The sequence below is a fragment of the Ictidomys tridecemlineatus genome, chromosome 11 (assembly GCF_052094955.1).
Source record: "Ictidomys tridecemlineatus isolate mIctTri1 chromosome 11, mIctTri1.hap1, whole genome shotgun sequence".
Taxonomy (NCBI): domain Eukaryota; kingdom Metazoa; phylum Chordata; class Mammalia; order Rodentia; family Sciuridae; genus Ictidomys; species Ictidomys tridecemlineatus.
Window position 1 is genome coordinate 72,312,621 of NC_135487.1, and position 24,001 is coordinate 72,336,621.

The 24,001-nt window shown below is 37.9% G+C and overlaps 1 protein-coding gene across 1 annotated transcript in view; it reads right to left on the reverse strand.

The window, feature by feature from the left end:
- The window catches only part of LOC101961135 (guanylate-binding protein 7), a 67,839-nt gene that overhangs the window by 23,100 nt on the left and 20,738 nt on the right, over nt 1-24,001 (reverse strand). The window contains 5 exon segments of the mRNA XM_078027766.1: nt 469-677; nt 13,450-13,502; nt 16,334-16,558; nt 21,645-21,838; nt 22,163-22,265. Of these exon segments, the coding sequence (XP_077883892.1) occupies nt 469-677; nt 13,450-13,502; nt 16,334-16,558; nt 21,645-21,838; nt 22,163-22,265 (784 nt within the window).

Sequence of the window (24,001 nt, forward strand, 5' to 3'; positions counted from 1 at the left end):
TTTTCATGTTTTGTGATGTCTTTTTCTATTATATTCTCTCTTTTTCTTGATTTTTAGGAATTGGTGTGAATATACTTTGTCTATAATCAGAGATATGAAAAATTGTACTCTGTATGTGTAATAAGAATTGTAATGCATTCTTCTGTCATATATAAATAATAATAATAATAATAATAATAATAATAATAATAATTATGCATATGGAAATTATTTCATTGATCTCATTCTGTATTAGGGGAATATATTGTGTTTCTCCCTGAAAGACATTAAGATCAACATTTTTAAAAAGTTATATGTCAGGGACAGAAACATTTCCTTTATCTCCCCAAGTTAAAAGACCCAGGTGTGGCCCAAACACTGGTTTTCACTGTCCCTCCTTGGCACTGTCTTTTTCCCCTCCATCCCCATGCTGGACACCCATAGTTTGGTGGACAGAGGGCTCAGCAGAGCTCTGTTGGTGGCACTCACCCTTTTTCTTCCCAGCCAGCTGGTTCATCAGGTAGGATTTGCCTGTGTTGCAGACTCCTACGATGGCCACCACCACCATGGGCTGAGTGATGGCTGACAGGATCTGCAGGGCTTCCTGCTTGACCACTAGCTGCCCCTTCATGTTCTCGATGAGGCACACAGGGCCGGGCATGTAGGTCTCTGAGGCCATGTCTGGGATGTTACTTAGTCTTCAAGGAAAGAGGTAGGATGAGCAGCAATTTCTAGTCTTTAAGCAGAGAAAGACATTTTGCTTACTGAACCTGAAAACATAACTGTTCCTCAGCATGGTCTCTTTCTGAAGACATTAAAAAACAAAATATAAAAAAAGATAATCAAGAGCACCATGGTAAAGTCGGTCCTAGGCCTGCTATCAGTTAGCTTGCTTATTCTTAAATATTTGGTTGACATAGAAAAATTTATTTCCTGAATCTTACCTACTGGTTCTTTGTATCTAACTCCTTCCCCTGGATTTTGGTTTACTTATATTCCTTTTTTTATGTCCCTAGCTTGATTATTTGCCAAATATAAATTTTTGTATTTCTCTTATTTAAGTCCAGGTCCAACGTGAATTGCATTAATTCTAAGCCATTATCTAGCATTAAAAATAAATTGCAGGTGCTTATTTCTTAAAGCTGTACTTTTGAAGTGCTTTTTACTTAGTTGATAAATCCCTTTATTGAAACAAATGTGCAAAGCATGATGATTTTATGACTAGTTATATGAGCGAAAACAAAACTTCTTTTATTAATGTTTAACCACTTTCTACTTCTGTTCTTTAGCTTTTGTAATCTGAGGAGTCTCTGGTAAAATATTTTTAAGCTATAGAGACATAAGCAAATCCTTGCTTTTCTGACTTGTCATGCTATTAAGAAGAGTTTTCTGCCATTTTACAAAACTAAAAATTCACTGTTTGACTTTATTTTCATGGACATCTTAAAATTAATACTTCTGGACTCTTGTTGTAGTAGACTATATAAGCTGTGGATTTCTTTGTTGTTGTTGTTGTTGTTGACAACCATAAAGATCCATTCTCTCCCTTTCTCATAGCCAAAGCCCTGTCAATCCTCTAAATGAAAGAAAAAACAGAAACTGCTGCTTGGAAACAATAGTAGGAATTCACAAATTGCCTTCACACATGGCACAGCTCCAGGGCATGGAAGTCAGGGAATGCTTGTACTGCAGACAGGGGCAATTTTATGATGAATTTAGAAGCTCAGATGTCAGGTGTCTTTTCATTTTAATGTACTGCTAATGCAATATTGGCATTTCAGATTAGTAGAATTTTGGCTGCCTGACTTACATGTAGCAGAGGTGAGAATCATATTTAGATTAGAAAAATGTGGCAACTCCCAATTATAATCTATACTAATTAGCTATAAAAACAGAAGTTATATAACTAAATCTGTATACAGATATTTTGAGCTTACAAACTTCATGCTTTTGAGGGAATTTACTAATGTGGGAGCTAACAGATTTAAGGTTTTGGACTTTCTCGTGAATAGCATTAGCATGTGTATTAATAATAGTGCTTTATATATTGTTCCCAGGTGTTCTCTGTGTAATATCTTTAGTGCTTTTAGAAGACCAAACCTCTAGCACATCTTTGAGTATTTACAGTGTTCAAGCCACACTCATAACTGCTGCTCTGCAATTTACATCTCAGCTTATGTGCGCCTCTGGGATGCATTCTTTCCCACTCTTAGTAGAGCCCATGACTTTTATAAATGAAAACAATGTAAGAGTGGATCAAAACACATAGAAAACAGGGCTGGGAATCTGGCTCAGTGGTAGAGCACTTGTCTAGCATGTGTGAGGCACACTGGGTTGGTTTGATTCTCAATACCACACATAAATAAGTAAAAAATATAGGTTCATTGACCACTAAAAAATATTTTTAAAAAGCACATAGAAAACAAATGCATATTTGGATTTGTAGTGAGTTAAATTTAATTTTCAATCTCTCAGCCTTGTAACTGGCTATCACATTGGCATTTCGCTCAATTCTTTAAGCCTAAAGTGGAAGTAATGTTTCCTAAAGTGGAAGTAAATGACTCTGTATTTATATCAGTACAGCTACTATTTAAAAAAAGAGGTTTGCAGGAGAGAGAGAGAGGAAAAGTACAAAGAAGAAAAATGCTAAGAAATAGAAGAAAATGCTAAGAAATGTTGGTGATAGATTTTTCCAGAAGAAACAATTCTCTTTTAAATCCATGTTAGTCTAGCTTGGATTTTATGTTTTTATTTTTGTTGTTTTTATTATGTTTGCTTTTAATTTATTTTGTGTAGTTTTGTTCAAAGTTTAGAGGGAAAGGAAAAGGCACTGATCAAAGAGAGATGTGGAAATCAAACAAACGTGAGACTCATTAGCATGTGCTATGGAAAAAAGTTGAGAGAAGGAAGGAGTTCCAAGGAGTGACAAAATTGCTAGACCAATATTGAGTTTGGAAATTAAATCTAATCCACAACAAGCCCAAATGTGCATTTTTTTTCTATGTGTTTTGATCCACTCTCACATCTTGTACATTTATAAAAGTCATGGGCCTCTACCACAGTTGGAAAGAATGCATGCCAGAGGACAGCAATATGGAGCTGTTGAATTAAGTGATCCTAACAGCAGAGACACTAGAGTAGAAAAAATAGGAACTGACACAAAAAGGACTAAGGAGATTGCAGGAGTGGATGGCATTGGGGTTTAGGGGGCAAGCCAATATGATAACAATATATTGCTGTTTTCAAGAAACCGCTTCATTGTTCATTCTGGGTTTCAACTTTTCCTTTTTCTTTTCTTTATATTTTCTCTTTTCTTTTTTTGTCCTTAACAATGCCAGCAAATATTTATGTTGGTTGACGTTTTCATTTATTGCTCCCTCATGAAAATAATGAAAACTTCTTAAAATATTCAGGCTACAGTTTAAACAGCAAAACCAGGTGTTAGTAAAGACAAATGTCACTTAGTGACAATTATATGATGGGACATAAGGTGGCAGAAGAAGAAAAACAGTATTAAGACATTTTGAACCTTCAGTTACTCCCCACTGCTATTGTGTCTCATTCAGCAGGAAACAAACTTAGCAGACACTTAATGAATTCTGCTGTCTATGTGGCTATACCACAATTTAGTCTTTACTAGATCCACTATGTAGCGTGTCAGGCAGAATGCCACGCTATACTGGATAAAATGTTTTAAGATCTACCGGAACCTTGCAAATCTCTTCCCACCCTTGCCCATGTCCTTATCTTACCTGTAAAATCTGGAGCAAGGATCTTTTGGAGCCAGTAGAAAAGCTGCTTCCAGAAGTACTTGGTAAGATTAGTCCCAACAGCTGAACTTTAGTTTAGCTGTGATAAATTCTGATGAGCTCTTCCCCCAATCCTGGGGATTTCCATTCTTTCCCAGCTCCCACCTCCCTGAAGACAACTTGAATTTATATATGTAAGCATGCCAAAAGTCAGAAGGGGTTTACCAAACTTCTCTACAAATAACTGAAACCACAGAGCACATTCAGTGACTAAGTAGTAGCAAAGGGGATATTCTGAGCATCCTCTGGTGGAAGGTTTGGATATATAGTATAACTTAAGGAGAACTTTGAGCTCTTTTGTGAGTTTTCCAAGGGTGTGTTATTTGAACTAGCTTGAGATAAGATGATATTTATCTCCAACTGGGAAGAACATACTTTAGTAGGTCTGATAAACTGAAATGTTAAGTGCACCCATGTAGTAGTTAGTTTATTGCTTTTATGGTAGGTTCAGAAGCTGAGAATTCAATTGATAGGAAAAAACAAAGATCCTGGCATTAGTACACAATGAATGCAGACAAGGAAGTTAGTTTCTAAACATTTGCTATACTCCATGCACAGGGCTCACTAGTTTAGATGGAGTATCCTATGTTAACTCTCCCAATAAAAATTCCCTCCATTTTAAAACAGCTAGAGCCCTCAGAAGTTCAGTAACCCGTTCAAAACCACAGAGCTACTGATAAACAGACCTTAAGGTTCAAACCAGAGCACTTCCTGGAGTCCTTCTGGTTTGTGCTGTGTCATAATTGCCACGAGAATCATTACTTCTTTTTCATAATTAGATCTCTTTTTATTCTGACAACAATCATATAGGACCATTGGTTTTATCTGTAATTTAGAATAAACACAGGGGTTCTTGGGCTGTGTTGCCTGAGGTTTCCTTCCAGAGTCAAGGATTTGAGACTGAGGGATTTGCTCGGAAGGTAATGCTACAAAGCAGAGTAGGAGATAAGGAATGACATCTGGAAGGGAATGAAGCCAAGGAATGGGGCAAGAGCCAGTGGTTCCTTTTGTGTGAACCACAAGGTTAGTCCCTTGAGATAACTCCAGGAAACCAGGTAAAATCTGCCTGGGAATCTTGCCCTTAGGATGGGAGCTTTTTCCTCCTGCTTCCTTCAATATCTGCAGCATGATCCTGGCAGCCTGACTCCCTGGCATTGCTGGCCTTGCCACATGTGCCTTGAGAGCAAACACTAACTAGGGGATCTGAAATATTTGTTGTAAGACACCAGTGGAATGTGCAGAAAGGGTAAGTGGTAAGGGAAGCTGGGTGGGGCACCCACAGCATCTGTGAAAACCATTTCCTATTTGCCAAGATCCCTTCATATCTCACAGAAAATCTACTCCTTTCTTTAAGACTTCTTCAAATGGATGGTTTCTCATATTTTTTTTGTAGGTACCCACAACAGGAAAGTCTAAGCTATAGCCCTCATTATTGCCATGGATTTTATGGTCACAATTGATATTCAAGCTCTTCCCCTCTTCTACCCATTCTAGATTACTTATACTTAGCCATCAGTTCTTTCTTTGTACTTACAAGGGATCCTAAAAAATCTGTTTCTTTTCCAGTTAGGCTGTGCTTGTTTCCAAAACATTTAAACCAACCACAGAAATAACAACAGACTCCTAATGAATCCTTGAGAACAAGACATACTCTTCCTTCTTCCTATCATGCACTATCTGCTCACATAAATCATGGTTGGTTAAGTCTGCTAATAAAAAAAAAATCTCACTCATTGTTTGCAGTATGATTCAATAGTAAGTTTACAAGAGATCTATTGGATGACAGCTGTAGATTTAGATGTATTGGAATATTACTAAGACCCTTCGGAGAAATGCTACCTAACTTTACTCTAAGAACCATTCTTACACTCCAGCAGAAACATAGGATGTTGTCAGTGGATCAGAAATTCATGATCGAGTCCATGGAAAATATGTCTATTTATCCCTTGGTACTGAATTCTCCAGTTACTGTAGAACTGCCTATATTCACTTCAGTTTTGTCCATTTTGACTTCAACACCTGAGAACACCCATTATTAGTGATATAAATGTTTATAATTTTATATCTTCTTTCTGTATTAGAATATTTATTAGTATGTATTATTCTTCTATCTCTTCTAACTCTTTTGATTCAAAGTGAATTTTGTTTAATATTAGGGTGACTATACTAATCCTAATAGCAGGGACAGTATTCACATGTAATATTTACCATGGGGATTATATTTAATATCTTTTTTTTCTTGGTACCAAGAATGGAACTCAGGGGCACCCAACCACCAAGCCATATCCCTAACCCTATTTTGTATTTTATTTAGAGACAGGGTCTCACCTGAGCTACTTAGCTCCTCAATTTTGCCGAGGCTGGCTTTGAATTCGTGATCCTCCTGCCTCAACCTCCGGAGCTGCTGGAATTATAGGCGTGTGATGCCACCCCCAGCTTATATTTAATATCTTAAAGCCATAAAACTCTAATAGAAACTTATGCCAGCTTCATTTCAATAACATACAAAAGACTTAATCTTCAAGAGGTTCTTCCTCACCCCTTTTAGTCATTGATATGATGAAATTATACCTTCATACATTATATGCCAAAAAACATGAACTAATCATTTTTTGGAACAACACTGTCTCTTAAATCATGTGGACAATGAAATACAGAGTTAAAAGCCATAGTTACAATGATGATAGCTTTAAAGTAATAACAACTAAAGCCAGCAGCTGAACTCTTCAGATAAGGCTATCAGCCTACTTTCTCCCTTGCCTCCCCATCCCTCAGATTCAATGAATCAGAAACTAAGGGTTTTCTGTTCAGAAACTAGGGATTAAGCTGTGAGTGAGCATCTCCTGCCGGATTCCTGTGCAGGTCAGCGTGGTCAAGATAAAGCTGCCAGTCTGCTCCATTTCCTCTTCCCACTTTTCTGTTGCTACTTTAGGGAAGAAATTTAAAACAAACTGAGGGCATATTGTTTCATTCTCACAAAGAAAATGGAGCAAAAAACTGAACTCAAAAGTAATTTATGTAGCGGTTTTTTGTTTGATCTAAGAATAGAAATATTTTTTATTGTTCCTAGAATTAAGGATTTTTAGTTAACTTTCCAATATTTGGATGATCCAATGTTTGGATCATTTATTTAGAAACAGTTCAGGATAAATAAACTTTGACCATTTAGTAGTGATATTTGAGAGTTGATCAGAGAGATTGAAAGTTAATTATTCCATATAAAACCAGCTTTATCAAATGTATGTAGTATTGAATGTTGTTAATACAAGGAACAATCACTTTCTTTCAACATTGCTCATTTTATTGAAGCCACTACCCACTTTCTTCTATTCTTTTTAATTAATCAACCTAGTATTTTTAATCAACAGGTAATAAATAATTTTTTAAGATGGAAATTGCACCTTAGGAAACATCTTTTCTATTTTTTTCATTTCCTGTCAGGGCACAATCACAAAATCAGTGTCTGAGGACAGAAGGAGAAAGGTGGAAGAGGCAACCCCACAGCAGTGCCTCTGCCTCCATGAGGCAGGAACACCCATCCATAGACAGACAGGATAAGGGCCTTAGAGAAGGCAAAAGGTGGGGGGGAGAGAATATCATGATATATCGGAAGGAAACGTCAGACCTATAGAACATCCTGTCACTGCCCCTGACAGCTTTAACCACAATGGCTCTTTTTTAGCTACCCTACTCCTACCGTTAACAATAGCTGACCACCATATCTACCCTTATGTAAAGTGCTTCCTCTCCCCCAACAGATATGTCAAACCACAAGGTTGGATGGGTCCTCTTAATTATGTAAATAAGGCATTAAACTTATGCACTTATTAAGCTCAGAACATGAAGAGCTCGATTTGTCCCACACCCTACCAGTCACCTGCAATGGACCATCAGTTATGGTTTTAAAAATCTCTAGACAACAGACACCCATTGGCATCTGACTCTTGAAACTCGCTCCCATTTTGGGAGATGTGCTTTCTATTACTCTAATAAATCCAGTTACTTTGCTCTCACTCTGTGTCCACAGATTTCATTCCTTGAATTTGCAAGACAACAATCTACTTGACATTCAAACTCCATGTAACACCAGGAACCTGGATGTTGGTCTCTCAGTTAGGGAAAGGACTTCAGTTCTCCTTGCTCAGAGGAGCGTGGAAAGCATTCCTCAGTTTCCCACGCAGGGCTCCTTTCTGCCATTCTCTGGTAGATGCCCCAGGAGAAGCAGCACATCCTCAGAAATAGGGCAAGCACTTTGGCAAGAATTTGGCCTCACAGACACCTCTGGACCAAATAGAGTTGCTGGCAATTGGGAGCACAGCACCCAGCAGGTGGAACACCTCAGAGCCACCTGTGTGCCCCCTAATATCTCTGTCCACCTCACCAGTTAGGATGAGAAGTGGAGACTCACCATTTTCAGTGACCTTGACTCCTTCCCTGAGGGTCTTGGTCCTTGTGTTGGTGAAGATCTAAGAACAGAATTTTTTTATTGTTCCTAGAATTAAGGATTTTTAGTTAATTTTCCAACATGTCCTCAATATGAGCTAGGAACTCCTTTTCATATTTTGTCTGGTCAAAGATAAAACATCCAATTTGAAAAGATATGCCTGGTATCCTTCATAGATATGTTGGAATTCTTAGCTTTGAGACTTTCACCTGAGAAAGAGAGAAAATGGAGTTGCAGTGAGCACAGTCTTGGGATAAGGCAGCTCTAGAATTTTGACTGGTGATTCTTGTTCTTTGGAGTTATTTGTTCTTACAGATCTATTTTTACAAATTCATTCAATGCCTCAGTGCAAATCAAACTCATACCAATGATGTATCTCTGGAAATAAAATAGTAGGAAGCATTTTCCAAGGCAAAGAAATTTATAGCTGATATCCATAGAAACAAGAATCGCTCATGGATTATTAAGTGATGTTATGGTTTAGAATGAGGTGTCCCACAAAAGCTCACGTGTGAGACAACATGAGAATGTTCATAGGTGACATGATTAGATTATGAGGAGTGTAACCTAATCAGTGGATTAATCCAAACCAATGGTATGATAACTAAGTGGTAACTGTAGGCATGTAGGGTATGGCTGGAGGATGTAGGTTACTGGAGTATGTACTTGGTGTTTGAATTTTGTCCCCTCTCTCTCCCTCCTCTCTCTCTCTCTCTCTCTCTCTCTCTCTCTCTCTCTCTCTCTCTCTCTCTCTCTCTCTCTCTCTCCTTCCTCTTTGCCATATCCTGTTTTCCTCCACCGAGTCCTTCCACCAAGATGTTTTGCCTCATCTCAGGCTCAGAGCTACTTTCCCCGCCTCTACATTGCCAGGTCTTTCGGTCACAGTGACACACTGCTAAAACAGATGTTTACTAAATGACTTAATTAGTTAATGGTCATATATCAATCTCTGGTTTATGCCTGCTGACATAGCACTGCATGAAGAGAAGTAACAAAAAAGGATAATAAGAACAACAATTAACAAGGATCGGATGACACTTTATTCATTAAAGAAAACTTTTGATAAAATTGTGTATAACTTTTTTTGCTATGAATTCCAAAGACCAAACACTACCTAAATGTAATTTTAAAAATTTCCTTCTACTTAATAAACTCATGTTTTTTCCCAGGTATTCAACCACTTAAATTCAACATATTAAGATGATTTGTAAACTTAAATAGCATCCACATAAATAAATCTGTTAGAATAAAAAGAAATATGTGATGGGGAATGAAAAATGGACAATCCAGCAGATATCAGATATGTTGAAAAACTATAGACTGAAAATCACCCTAGATCTATTTAGAATGTATGATTATTTTTGAAGAGGTTATAACTATCCATTAGCTAAAAGGTTACACACTTCCTTGGTGCCTATGCTATTGTAGATACAGCTGAGCAAACCTAGTTCTCCATTGCAATTTTATGTCTAACAATAATCTTGCTCACTAATTTCTTTTTATTGGTTTTAATTAGTTATACATGACAGTAGAATGTATTTATGCATTTCAATATATCATACATAGATGAGATATAATTTCTCATTTTTCTATGTGTACATGTTGTAGAATCATATCAGTCATGCAGTCATATATATACATACAGTAATAATGTCTGTGGCATTCTACAATCTTTCCTATCCCCACATCTCCTACTCTCCCCTCCTTTCACTTTCCTATATCTAATCTAACACTAGTGCCCCCCACCTTATTGTGAATTAGCATCTACATATTAGACAAAACATTCGGCCTTTGGGTTTTTTTGGAATTGGCTTATTTCACCTAGCATGATATTCTTCAACTCCATGCATTAACTGACAAATGCCATAATTTCATTTTTCTTTAAAGCTGAGTAAAATTCCATTGGGAAAAAATATATATATATAATATATAAATATAAAAAAGCATATATAATATATATATTATATGAATAAACATATAATATATATATATATCACATTACATTTTCTTTATCCATTAATCTATTAAAGGACACCTAGGTTGGTTCCATAGTTTAGCTATATATTAATTGAGTGCTATAAACATTGACATGGATACATTACTATAGTATGCTGATTTTAAGTCCTCTGTGTATAAACCGAGGAGTTACCGCTATAGCTGTGTCAAAGGGTGGTTCCATTCCAAGTTTTCTGAGAATCTCTATACTGCTTTCCATAGTGGTTGCACCAATTTGCAGTCCCACCAGCAATGTATGAGTGTACCTTTTTCCCCACATCCTCACCAACATTTAGTGTTGCCTGTAGTCTTAATGATTGCTATTCTGACAGGAGTGAGATGAAATCTTTGTGTAATTTTGATTCGAATTTCTCTAATTGCTAGAGATGTTGAACACTTTTTTCATATGTTTTTTGATTGATTTATTTCTTCTATTGTGAAGTGTCTATTCAGTTCCTTAGAGATTTTGTTGATTGGGTTATGTGTGTGTGTGTGTGTATTTTCTTTTGGGGGGTTAAGTTTTTTGAGTTCTTTTTATATCCTAGAGATTAATGTTTTATTGGAAGTATATGTGTTAAAGATTTTCTCACAATCTGTAGGCTGCATCCTCACATTGTTGATTATTTCCTTTGCTGAGAAGAAGCTTTTTAATTTGAATCCATCCCATTTATTGGTTCTTGATTTTGCTTCTTGTGCTTTAGGAATCTGTTAAGAAAGTCAGATCCTAGGCTGACATGGTGAAGATTTGGACCATGTTTTTCTTCTATTAGGTGCAGGGTCTCTGTTCTAGTGGCTAGGGTCTCTGTTCTTTGATCCACTTTGAGTTGATTTTTGTGTAGAGTGAGAGATAGAGGCTTAATTTCATTTTGCTACATATGGATTTCCAGATTTGCCAGCACTGTTTGTTGAATATGCTATCTTTTCTCAAGTGAATGTTTTGGCACCTTTGTCTAGTATGATATAAGTGTATTTATGTGGGTTTGTCTCTGTGTTCTCTATTCTGTACCATTGGTCTACAAGTCTATTTTGGTGCCAATACTATGCCATTTTTGTTACTATTGCTCTGTCGTATAGTTTAAAGTCTGGTATTGTGATGCCTCCTGCTTCACTTTTCTTGCTAAAGATTGCTTTGGCTATTCTGGGTTTCTTATTTTTTCCAAATACATTTTATGATTGCTTTTTCTATTTCTATGAGGATTGTCATTGGGCTTTTAATAGTAATTGCATTAAATCTGTAGAATGCTTTTGGTAGTATTGTCATTTTTATTAATTCTGCCTATCCAGGAACATGAGAGACCTTTCCATCTTCTGAGGTTTCCTTCAATTTCTTTCTTTAGTGTTCTGTAGTTTTCACTTTAGAAGTCTTTCACCTCTTTTGCTACATTGATTCCGGTGTATGTTATTTTTTCTGAGGCTACTGTGAATGGGGTAGTTTTCCTAATTTCTCTTTCAGTGGATTCATCACTGATGTATAGGAATGTGTTTGATTTGTAGGTGTTGATTTTATATATTGCCACTTTGCTGAATTCATATATTAGTTCTAGAAGTTTTCTGGTGGCATTTTTTTGGATCTTCCAAACATAGAGTTATGTCATTGGCAAATAGTGATAGTTTAAGTTCTTCTTTACTTATTTGTATCCTTTTAATTTCTTTCTTTTGTCTAATTGCTCTGGCTAGAGTTTCAAGGATGATGTTGAGTAGAAGTGTTGAAACAGGACATCCTGGTCTTGTTCCAGTTTTTAGAGGGAATGCTTTCAATATTTCTCCATTTAGAATGATGCTGGCATTGGGTTTAGCACAGATAGCTTTTACAATGTTGAGGTATGTTCCTACTATCCCTAGTTTTTCAAGGTTTGAGCATGAAGGTGTGCTGTATTTTGTCAAATGTTTTTTCTGCACCTATTGAGATGACCATATGATTCTTGTTTTTAACTCTACTAGTTTGATGAATTATTTTTATTGATTTCCATATGTTGAACCAATCTTGCATCCCTGGGATAAACCCCACTTGATTGTAGTGCACTATCTTTTAAATATGTTTCTGTATGCAATTTCCCAGAATTTTATTGAGATTTTTCATCTATGTTCATCAGGGATGTTGGTCTGAAGATTTTTTCCTTTATGTGTCTTTGTCTGGTTTAGGTATCAGGGTGATATTAGCCTCATAGAATGAGTTTAGAAGGGTTCCATCCTTTTCTATTTCATAGAATATTTTGAGGACTATTGGTGTTAAATCTTCTTTGAATGTCTTGTAGAACTCTGCTGAGAATCCATCTGGTCCTGGGCTTTTCTTGGTTGGTAGGCTGTTGAGGGTGTTTTCTATTTCATTACTTGAAATTGATCTGTTTAAATCATATATGACCTCCTCATTCAGTATGGGTACGTCATGTCTCTAGAAATTTGTTGACATCTTTGATACTTTCTATTTTATTGGAATCTAAATTTTCAAAATACCTTCTAATTGTCTTCTGTATTTTAGACACGTCCATTTTGATATTTCCTTCTTCATCTTGTATGTTAGTAATTTGAGTTTTCTTTCTCCTTCTCTTTGTTAGCATGGCCATGGGTTTATCTATTTCATTTATTTTTTCAAAGAACCAATTTTTATGTTTTGTCAATTTTTAAAAATTGTTTCTTTTGTTTTGATTTCATTGATTTCAGCTCTGATTTTAATTATTTCCTGTGTTCTACTGCTTTTGGTGTTGATTTGTTCTTAAAGGATGTAATTGTTTAAGAGAAGTAAATAAGTTCCGTTCTCCTTCATGAACATGACATAGGAAGCTATGGCAGTCCTAGAAGCCCACAGAAGTCAGGCGATGTTTCTGGACTGGAGATGCTGCCTGCTTCCCTCACTACAGGTTATCTTGTTTCTGCTTTTTCTTCCAAGCTGGAAAACCTCCCTGAGAACCTCCCTGTGACCCCTTCCTAGTGAGACTTTGCTTCCCAGAGGCCTCTCACTGGGATGCTGGCAGCTTGGTTACATGTTCTTACTTCCTCCCTCTGAGGAATATATGCTTGTGTGACAGAATGTAATTTGAGACTGAGGAGGCCAGAAGGAGACCATGCAACTCTCTCCTCAGCTTTCCTGCTTCTTTATGTTATTTCCAGTTCTCCAGGACACAGATCTTCTCCATTTCTTTGTATTTCCAAGTTCCCAGCCCTAACTTCTAGTCCACAAGAGGAGTTTCCTGAAGACACGGATTTAATCTGGGTTGTTCAGACTTGGCACCAATAGGTGAGAAGGTGGCACTAGCAAGGCAGGCTGTGGACACTATCTGAGAACAGGAACAAGGAGTTTTAGAAGTGGCCCAAATACCATGTGGAGGAGGAGTGGTTGTGCACTGGTCTTCCTAAAATAGTTGTTTAGAGGGTCCTTGAGATAGATCCATTATACATTCAAAATTTCAACAAATATGTGTTGATTTTCAAGAATGTGAGAGGTCTTTTCCCTGGAAACTTATTTGTGGTATATATAAACATTAACCCAACAGGTGATGACTTATGACTAACTTTACACTGGGTAGAGAATCACTTTTCTCTGCTTTCATTGTTTTATCACCTCCCTTTTGACTTCTTCATGATATATAAATAGAGATAATTTCATGCCAACATTTCCTTATTGAGGTTTCACTTTCCATTGCTGGTCATGTGTATTGAGTAGACGTGATGGGACACCAGAACTCTAGCCTACCCCCTCATTGCCCTTCACCAGACTATCCCAGTGTGCACTATTCATCGTATTCCCCTGAGTGACAGCAGCAGGTCCCTGGGGACTGGTTCAGTGATAGAACTTCTGTTATCAGTGGTTTTTATTGGGGAAACTGAAAGGTGACTGACCATTACTTTAAGATCCTAAAGAAAGCACAGATGTGTTCTTAAGACATTAGAGGGAAGGAACAAATAAGGAGTATTTGCAATGTTGCAGTCTTGTGGCTCTGTGGACACTAAGCAGATTCCTCTGTCAGAATTTGATCCTCATATAAAATGTGTGGTTTTATTTCAGCATGATAGAAGGGCTATGGCAGGAATGAGGTTTGCATGAATACTTTGTTTACTATTTTAAACATCCTACTTTTAAGCCATTCTTGAGTAGTTACTACGAGTGAGAAATTCTAAGAACTCAGGGCTCATGGGTGTCCAGTTCATCAGAGAAATAGGCACCAGTTTCACACTAGGGTACAGGTCCCTTTGCTTCAATTAGTTTTTTCAGCACTAGTTCCTACAATTGTGTCCTTCATTTTGAGAGCACTAGAGACTGAGGAACAGGGTGAGGACCTCATCAGTTGGTGCCCTATTGGATAAAAACGAATGTGATTAATCAGCCAATACCTGTATTTAGCAAAATTGTAGACTAACACACAGTTCATTCTGGCTGGAAGTCTTAAGCATTACACAGCTGAAAAGAATTCCTGAAATACTGAAAAAAATTTTCTCTTCTAATTCACCATCTTTATAAATCTGGGAGGAAATGTAAAGACCATTCCAGTTTAATATCTTAGGGGAGTTGTATCTGAACATATACTGGTGAATAAACTTTTAAGGACAATTGAAAGGCCATAATGAAAACAAAATCAAGATGCAGGTCTTGGGCTTTCTTGTTCCCTGTTCTTGTGAGTAAATTATTCCTGTTGGGCCTACTTATACTATTTCTAGTAGTATTAAAAGCTTTCATTCTGTCCTGGGAGCTTTTTAATTTGTATTTATTTGTTTGAATAGGTGACAAATTCACCTAAAGTGTTAAAGTTGTGGAAGCATATACAATATAAAGTTGGTTGTTTTCTTATTTCTTATTTCAGCTATCTAAGTCCCAATCTATTGTGACCATGGATACTAGTTTCTTTTGTGTTTTTCCAGAGGTAGACAATAACATGTGTGCACATACAGTATGTTCTTACTTCAGTGATAATATGTATATACACTTTCTGCATCTTATTTTTCACTTATTATATATCTTGGAGAACTTCTCATATCAATACCAATAAAGCTTTGCCTTTCATATCAGTGAAAATGCAGAGTATTCTTCTGAAAGTATGTCCCAAGGTTTACGTTATCAATACCTGATTGTGTCAGTCAGCTCTATGGCACTATGGCTACATCTAACAAGAACAACTTAGAGAGAGAGAGAAAGTTTATTTTGGTCAGAGTTTTAGAGGTCGGTTCTGTGGTCAGTCAACTCTATAGCTCTAGGCCTGAGATGGAAATGGTGGAAAGGAAATAGCAGAGGAGAGCTGCTCAGCTCATGGTAGCCAGGAAACAAAGAGAGAGAATGACAGAGGACACTCAAGGAGCCAGGGATAAGATATAATCACTAAGGACACAATCTCAATGACCTACTTCCTCCAGGCATGCACAACCTACCTACGGTTAATAGGAGTTCATTTAAATTATTAATCCATCAAATGGATTAATTCTCTCATCATTGCCTAAAACTCCACCTTCAAACTGTACTGGATTGGGTATCATGATTTCAAACATGAGCTTTTGGGAGACATTTAAGATCAAAACAATATCAGTGACTGAAGGACGTCAAAGTTTTGTTTTTCAGTCTTTTGTCATTACAGCATACCATTAACAATGCCAATTTCATCTTGGGTAAATAAGTATATAAGAGAAATGACTAAATGGGTAATTGCTAGATCAAAGATATCTGCATTCTAATTTTTAATGTATAATAGCAGCCATTCACAATCCCAATAGTAAATAAGGGAGGCCACTGATTACACCAAACCCTTGTTAGCTCAGGGTCCTGGAAAAATTACCCTTCTTTACCCATAAATGAAGTGAAACACAAACTTCCTAATTTCATTTTGCACAAATTTTATTATCAGTAAAGTAAAATTTTTTATCATATCTCTTGCTGATTTAGAAATGTAGTTGTTTGTCTGTTCTCACAAGAGCTCATCATTAGTTATAATATCATCATGTCTAAAATCAAACTGCAAATGTTTTCTTCATCTTGGCATTTGTCTTTACTTTACTCAAAACTTTTCTACTAACAATTTCATTATCTCCTTATTTGTTTTCCATTTCTTTATATTGTTTACTTAAATATTGAACAACAGTGTTGTGTAATTAAAATTTAAAATTTCATTTTATTATTTTCTTAAGAGAAGTGCCTTCGTAATTGATCACATATATTCCTCACTATATCCAAGAGTGTTTCAGCAGAAGTTCCTGCCCTTATCATAGGGGAAACAAAATCAAGGATCTGTGAGACAGTTGAGGATTTTTTGGTGTTGATGTCATCTAGTTTATCTCGTAGTCGATCTATCTCTTTTCTTAGCTTCTCAGCTTCCTTTTCAAATCCTTCAGTCAGAAGTTTTTCTTGGACCTGTGAAAGAAAAGAAGTCCACTTTTGAAAATCCCATTACTAACAGACAGAGTTTTGTGTTGAACAACTTCAGCAGTTAATAATCATGTGTTCATTTCTCTATCACCTTAGAATGTTTTTTGATGTCTCTAGACATTTGGACTTGGATAATGGGACAATCCATGGTTCATACATTTGTGAGATTTCCTCAGCACCACCGGGCTATGTTGGAGAGATGTTTTGTTCAAGCCCAGAGACTGTCCTGAGCCATATGATGTCAGAATAGATGCACCCAGTGCTTGCCTTCTCCTCTGTGGACTAGAAACAAAGCAATAGTTGTGGAACTGCATGTGGAGGTGAGTGGCCCTGGGAGAGTGCTAGAGTTCAGCAGCAGAGAGATGGGGACCTGGTGAAAACACAGAATCTTGGGATAACAGCATAGCAAGAGAAACAGAATGCCCCAGTACCTACTGCCCATCACTGAGGTCAGGTATTAGGAACTTCTCTCAATGGGAATAAAGGGGAAAGAGTCCCAGCCAGCTCCACTGGTGCACAGGTCAATATATTGCAGACATACAATTTAAATAAGTAAGAGACCTGAGGTCTACACTTTAGGTTTGTTCCATTTCCCAACAAACCCTCAGGGTGTTTAAGCCAGGAGTCATCTTGAGAAGGGTCCCATTGTCTGAGTTTTCCCTGCTCAGGCGGGGCATAGTCCCATTTCTAGGACAACATGGACTTTCCACTGCATTGCTTCAGTGGGTGACTGTTTTTTGAGAGGGCCTTGGCTCAGGGGACTGGCTCTGACACAAACTCACTAAGAGTCCCATTCTGTGGAATGCAGGCTGTGAAGCTAAGGGGAGCAGAGGCTGTCACCCTCTACAATTGTCTGACCAGGGAACCTGTCCTCTGAAAAAAGGAACTGAGCAGTTGCAAGTGGTCTCTCATGGCTACCAGGCCTGAAGATGCCAGGATTACGATGGCAGATTATGTGGATCTCACTGTTCCCTTCCCATCACAAAACTGTATTGTTCTAGTGTCCAGTCTGCCCCTGACACCTTCATTCCCAATTACCTGCCCTGAAAAACTTTGCTCAGAAATTTGCCCTGCCTCAGGACACACAGCCTGAGACATGCCAGAGGGAATCTAGGCCTGAAAAAACCCATCTTACACAGGATCTAGCTCTGGCCTGCATCTAGCTAAAAGGAGTTTCAGTTAGCTTCATGGGTCTCACTGCCTGTGACTCCTTGGTGGCTACCACAAATGAAAGAATGGTGGGGAGGAATGAAAAAAAAACCCACCCCTGGGAAGCACACTCTAAGATTAGCAGAGAAGCTGACTTAAAATAGGCTTTTCTTACTTTTCCAAGCATCTCAAGTGGAAGGATTTGTTTTCTTCTTTAAAAAAAAAAAATCTTATGTTTTTTTCATTTTCTATTATTTATTTTTATCTTTTATTTAACTTTTCTTGTTAGTTTTATTTTTTATTAAAATTTAATTTTTTATTTAAGTAATATTTTCTCTTTTCTCCTTGTTGTTCTCCTTGACTTTATTTTTGTGATTTTTATTATCTTACTTTATTTTTGGATTGAGCTCAGAGCCTTACACAAATTGCATGGCTGCTCAGTTGATGAGCTGCATTCCCAGGCCAGTTGAGAGGAACTGTACCCAGCTCCAGCTTTGACAGACTTGAAACCTGACAGACACTTCAGGTGGGTATGGGTAGAGAGGCTCTGAGTTCCCACTCCTGGGAAGACACTTCACAATAGTGAAGAGAAGAATTACAGAACTTTTGCTGACATCATTTTATGCATTATTTCTGCATTGGCTGCACCTGCAACTTGTCAGAACATGCATTGTTGATAAGACTAGATGTGAATGCCACTAGAGGAGAACTGTGATTCTGACTCCCACTTCTCCCCGTGAACCACCTAGACATGCACCAATATTTAATCAGAGGACAAGAGCTTCATGCCCTGTACCATGACTGGAGCATCTGTATCAGAATCATATTTAAAAAAAAAAACAGAGCCAATATCAACCCCCATCACTTGATAGAAATAATCAATCCCACTGTAATAGTAAACATAGAAATGCATACACTATGTCCACACAACTCCTGGCTGAATTACCAGAATGGCCTCACCCTTGTGAGACCTATAGATATAAGATAATAAATTGGAAAATCTAGAAGAAAAGAAGAACTTTCTGGTCACATGCAATCTGCCACAATTGAACCAAAGGTGGGTGTGTGACACATGCCTATAATCTCAGTGACTTGGGAGTCTGAGGCAGGAGAATTCCAAGTTCAAGTTCAGCCTCAGCAACTTAGCAAGGTTCTAAGCAAGTTAGAACCTGTCTCAAATTTTAAAATAAAAACAAGGGCTGAGGATGTGGCTCAGTGGCTAAATGCCAGAGGGTTCAATCTCCGGTGAAAACAAAACAAAACAAACAAAAAACAAGAAGATACAAAAACCTAAATAGAGAAATAACAAGTGCAACATGGCAGCGGGCGTGGAGAGATCAAGTCTCTGACCTCTTCAGCTGCGTGGGCATAGGGAGTCTTAAACCATTGAAATGCTGTTTGCTCAGGAGCACTAGGCAATGCTGAGCTGAGGTGGATCTGGAGTGAACAATTTGTGCCTCTCAGAACACACACCGAGCCTGGACCGGCTGAATTCAAGGGTATAACCATGGCAGAGAACTGACGTTGCCAGAATTTGGCGGAGAAGATAACTTCATTGAAACAAGCGGCGGCAAGTGTGTAACGCCTAGCCCCCCACTCCACACAGCGGGGAAACCTCAAGGGCCCCTCCCAGCTCTCCCGTGAGCACAATAGTCAGACCGAGAGAACAGTGGTGCGGGACCCACAGTGTGGGACCCTCGGCTACCGCTCTCACCAGAGCTAACAACTGAGGTCTCTTGCACCAGCTACCGGGGGCGTGGGTACCGAAGGGCAAGCAAAATACACTGAGGGTTCTCAGCCTCAAGCTCCACAAACTTAGGGTCTGAGGGAATGGCAAACAGGGAGAGCGTTGCCTAGTCATTCAAGAAAATAGGGCTCCAGGAAGCAGCAGACCTGGCGTGTAGCCAGTATTGTGGTGAGTGTCACTGGTGAGCGGGGCCTGGCTGGAGGAAAAGTGGGGAAGTGTCTAGACACAAGAAAGTGCCCTAGGCACTCAGGATTGGAGAGCCCCCAGTCGGGGAGGAGGAGGTGCTTCACAGTGATTGGTTCCCGCGTATTGAGAGGAGAAGCTTGGCCCGGTGGGCACAGCTCCATCTACTGGAAGAGAAGTTAATTGAACTATAAGACTGCACTTTTTAATTTTTTTTAAATTGTTTTTTATTTTTATTTTTTATTTTTTTATTATTTTTTTAATTTTTAATTTTTATTTTTTTGATTTTTTAAATTTTTTCTTTTTTTCTTTTCTATTTTTTCTTTTGTCTTTTCATTTCTTTTCAATTTCCTTATTCCCCTTTCCTTGAATTCTACCTATTTACTCTCATTCTCTTTAGTGACTTCTTCCCTTCCCTTCTAATATCTTTCCTCGCAAGCATCATGATGCTGTTTATGTGTAATTTACTAAATATGTATAGGTAAATATTCTGAGGCATTATATAGTCTATCAAGTCCCTAGCTACCCCCAAATACTCCAGACCATTCTCCTGTTAATATCCCTCATCAGTAGAGCAACCTTCCAAGGTTGCCAAGAGATACCAACCTCAATACCATCACATCATTCGACCTAAATATAAGTCCAAAGACCAAATCGCAGACTGCTATATGCCATCAGAATCCGTACACAGTTTAGGAAACGAATGAATCTGCACTAAAGTGCAACAAAACTCACCATCTCCAGTCATAGTCTCCCATCACAAAAGAGAGACCCCAGAGACACAAAAAACCAAATAAATTCATAAGAGTAAACAGTAACTCAGCAGTCAAACAGAACAAGAAGTAACATGAGCAGCATGAAAAAGCAAGAAAAAAAGGAGTAGAAAAAAATGCAGGACAACCTAAATATACAGGAGGACCTAGAGGCATCAGAAAAATGGTCAAATAAAGAACTCAAGGAATACCTTAGATAGATGGAATGGAATCTTAAAGAGGACATGAGACAGCAAATTCAAACAATGAAAGAACACATTGAAAATGAATGACATAAACAGATAAAAGAAGCAAATAAGCATCTTTATAAGAAGATAGAGATTATAAAAAAATCAATCAATAATTCTAGAAATGAAGGAAACTATAAACCAAATTAAAAACTGAAATGAGAGTATCACTAACAGAGTGGAGCAAGTAGGAGCCAGAACATCAGATAATGAAGACAAAATATATCATCTTGAAAAGAGGGAGGAAGGGAGAGAGGAAAAGACTAGAGGAAGGATCTATGGACCTGATCAATGCACAGTATATGCATGTATGGAAATATCATGGTAAATTCCATTAACTTGTACAATTAATATATGCCATTGTTCATGATTTTAAAATCCCTCCCCCCAAAATAATTCCTCTTAGCACACAGAGTGAGATCTAATGAATTATCAGTTCCACTGAAGTGGCATGGCTATGATCTTGTAACAAATAATAGGAAATACTTAGTAAAGAACACTAGTTATCAAGCTCCTGGTTGGGACAAAGACTTTATTTTTGTTGTAGAAAGAATCAGGCTATAGAAATAAATGGAGCAAATTCAGCGCTTTCAAAGATCCTCCACTTTATATCAGGTCAAAGATGAAATGTGCAGTTAAGATGGATCTAATTTTGATCTCTTTGATGGTTGTGCCAAGAGTCCTAAAAAGACCAATGGACTAAAACACGAATTTCAACTGGGACACAGTAAGAACACCCTATAATCTCAACAAACCTTAATCCATCACCCTGGGGAACACTGTATACTCTGAGTTCTATCAATATACAAGGTGCTGGAGTCTCAGAGATTTACAGACTTCAGGAGGATGCAGGTATACATGAGGAGTTAGTGAAACATGCACATTTTGAGTTTCCCTTTGCAGTCATGTCCATGCTTAACATGTTGGTACTTCCCTTTCTGAGGAAGCAGGGCATTGTCTGTCAGGCACTGCCAGGCCCTGTCCAGGCTCACCTTTAGCTTATGGTCCAGATTCCTTTCCAACCTTCTCAGAAGGTTCTCCATTTTCCTGACCAACTTCTTCTCCAGCTGAGAAATGTGCTCTTTTAAGCTTCCCTTTTGTGCTTCCATCATTTCCTGCTGCCCTTGCTGTTGCTGTCTTAGCAGCTCCTGTTTCTTCTCAGCTGCCTCCCTCTTGAGCCGCTCAACTGTTCCACAAAAGTTTTAGGGAGGGAAAAAAAACACAAAAGCAGTCAGGTCTGAGCTCAACTATCCTAGCTTCACAAACCAAATTTATTTCAGAAAAAGCAAGAGGGATATCTGAATCCTCCCTTTAGCCATGATAGCCACAGTGTGTTTCCAAATGTGATGAAAAACTGATTTGCTGGCCTCCCCTGTTGCTCTCAGATTTAGCAGAGCATGTGCTGTCCACAGCAGGAAGAATCTTCTGGTTTCAGGAAGGTTTTCCTGTCCAGTGAGTCAGTCTATGCAGGAACCTCCCCACCCTCTGAGAGCTGTGACCTCCCCTGTACCTGCTATGGCCTTCTTTTGAGCAGTGAGGGCTTTATCTGACTGCAGGATGGATTTTTCTACAGCAAACTGTGACTGCAGGAAGCTCTGAAGGACCTCGTTTGCCTGGGGAACCAAGAAGGAACAAAAACATTTTAGGCATCAAAGATCTAGTCTTCTGATAAGGAAGTTATTATTCAATAGACCACAAAACGGACTTTATTTTGCATCATTCTTAGTTAGGATCCCATAGAGATTCCTATCCTTCTAAGGACACAACAAAAGTCTGTGTTCTGGTGAGACATGAAAACCCTCTACAGCAGACTCCTCTCCCCTGAGTGCTGCCCACCAGCCACCCCAGTCATATGTAAGAGCAGTTCTACAAACACGTACCCTCTCCATTGTTTGTGGTATGTGCACATCCTTTTTCTGGATCTTTTCTAGCCTTCCTTAACTAGCATCATATCTACAGTTTGTTTGACTTGTGTCTTCCACCTCCTATACTAGAAAGATTTTCTAGGCTGCCTTCTGAGTTTCTTTTCAGCTTTGTTGAGATTAACAAATAAAAATTGTATACTTTGAAGTTATATAACATGAAGTTTGATATATGACTGCATTGTTGAATGGTTCCTACAATCAAGCCAGTTTTCATGCTGATCACATCACACAGTTACATTTTCCATTGTCATGAGAATGCACAAGGCCTACTATCTTAGTAACATTAAGATGCACAATAAAGTATTTTAACTACAGTCACATAGTACATCAGGTGGGCAGCACTTACTCATCTATACCTGCATGTTTATATATTTTAAAAGTATCTCCCTTCCCCTCTCTCAGGCCCTGCTAATCACTATTCTACTCTAACTGAACACTGTGTTAATATGAGCTTAATGGCTTTTTGCTCCTTTTGTTGACTGGCACCACTGAACATGAACCATGCAGCATTTATCCTTCTGTGGCTGACTTATTTCATTTAGTGCAATGTCCCTAGGTTAATCCATGTTGTCGTCATTGACAGTACTTTTCTTTAAGACTGAATGATATTCTATCACATATATGATATGTATAGTTGTATTACTTAGTATTCATAACTGCAAGGTACTACCATAAAAACAGACACATACACCAGTGGATCAGAATAGAGAGCCAGGAAAGAATGAAATTGAATCATTATCTTATGCCTTCTATGAAATTAACTAAAAGTTTATTAAATATTTAAACATAAGACCTGAAACTATAAAACTCCTAGAAGAAATCTTAGGGGGGAAACCTTGACATTTGCCTTTACAAAGATTTGTTGTATTTAAAACCAAAAGACAGGTAACAAAAACAAAAAGTAAAATAAATGTGACTGCAACAAACTAAAGTTTCAGCACAGCCTGGAAACCACTAACCAAATGAAAAAGACAATTTATAGAATGGGAGAAAATATTTGTAAGCCATATATCTGATAAGGGGTAATATACAAAGCATATTAGAAAATAATAACTCAACAGTAAAAATAAATAAATAACCTGATTACAAAATGGGCAAAGGACCTGAATAAACATTTTTCAAAGAAGAAATTCAAATGTTAATCAGATATTTGTAAAAGTGCTCAACATCACTAATACCAGTGAAACACAAATGAAAACTGCAATGAGATCTTAGTACATCTGTGAGGATGCCTACTATCAATTAGTCAAAGGACAAGAGATGTTGCTTAGGATGTGGGAAAAAGGGAACCTTGTAGAATAGCTGGAAGAATCTGAAGTGGTGCAGTAGGAGGATCCCCCCCATCCCTCATCTTAAAAGTAAATTCTGAGTTTAAAATGGCTGCCCATGAGCTCTGTCACTGACAGACTGTTATGATCTTAGGT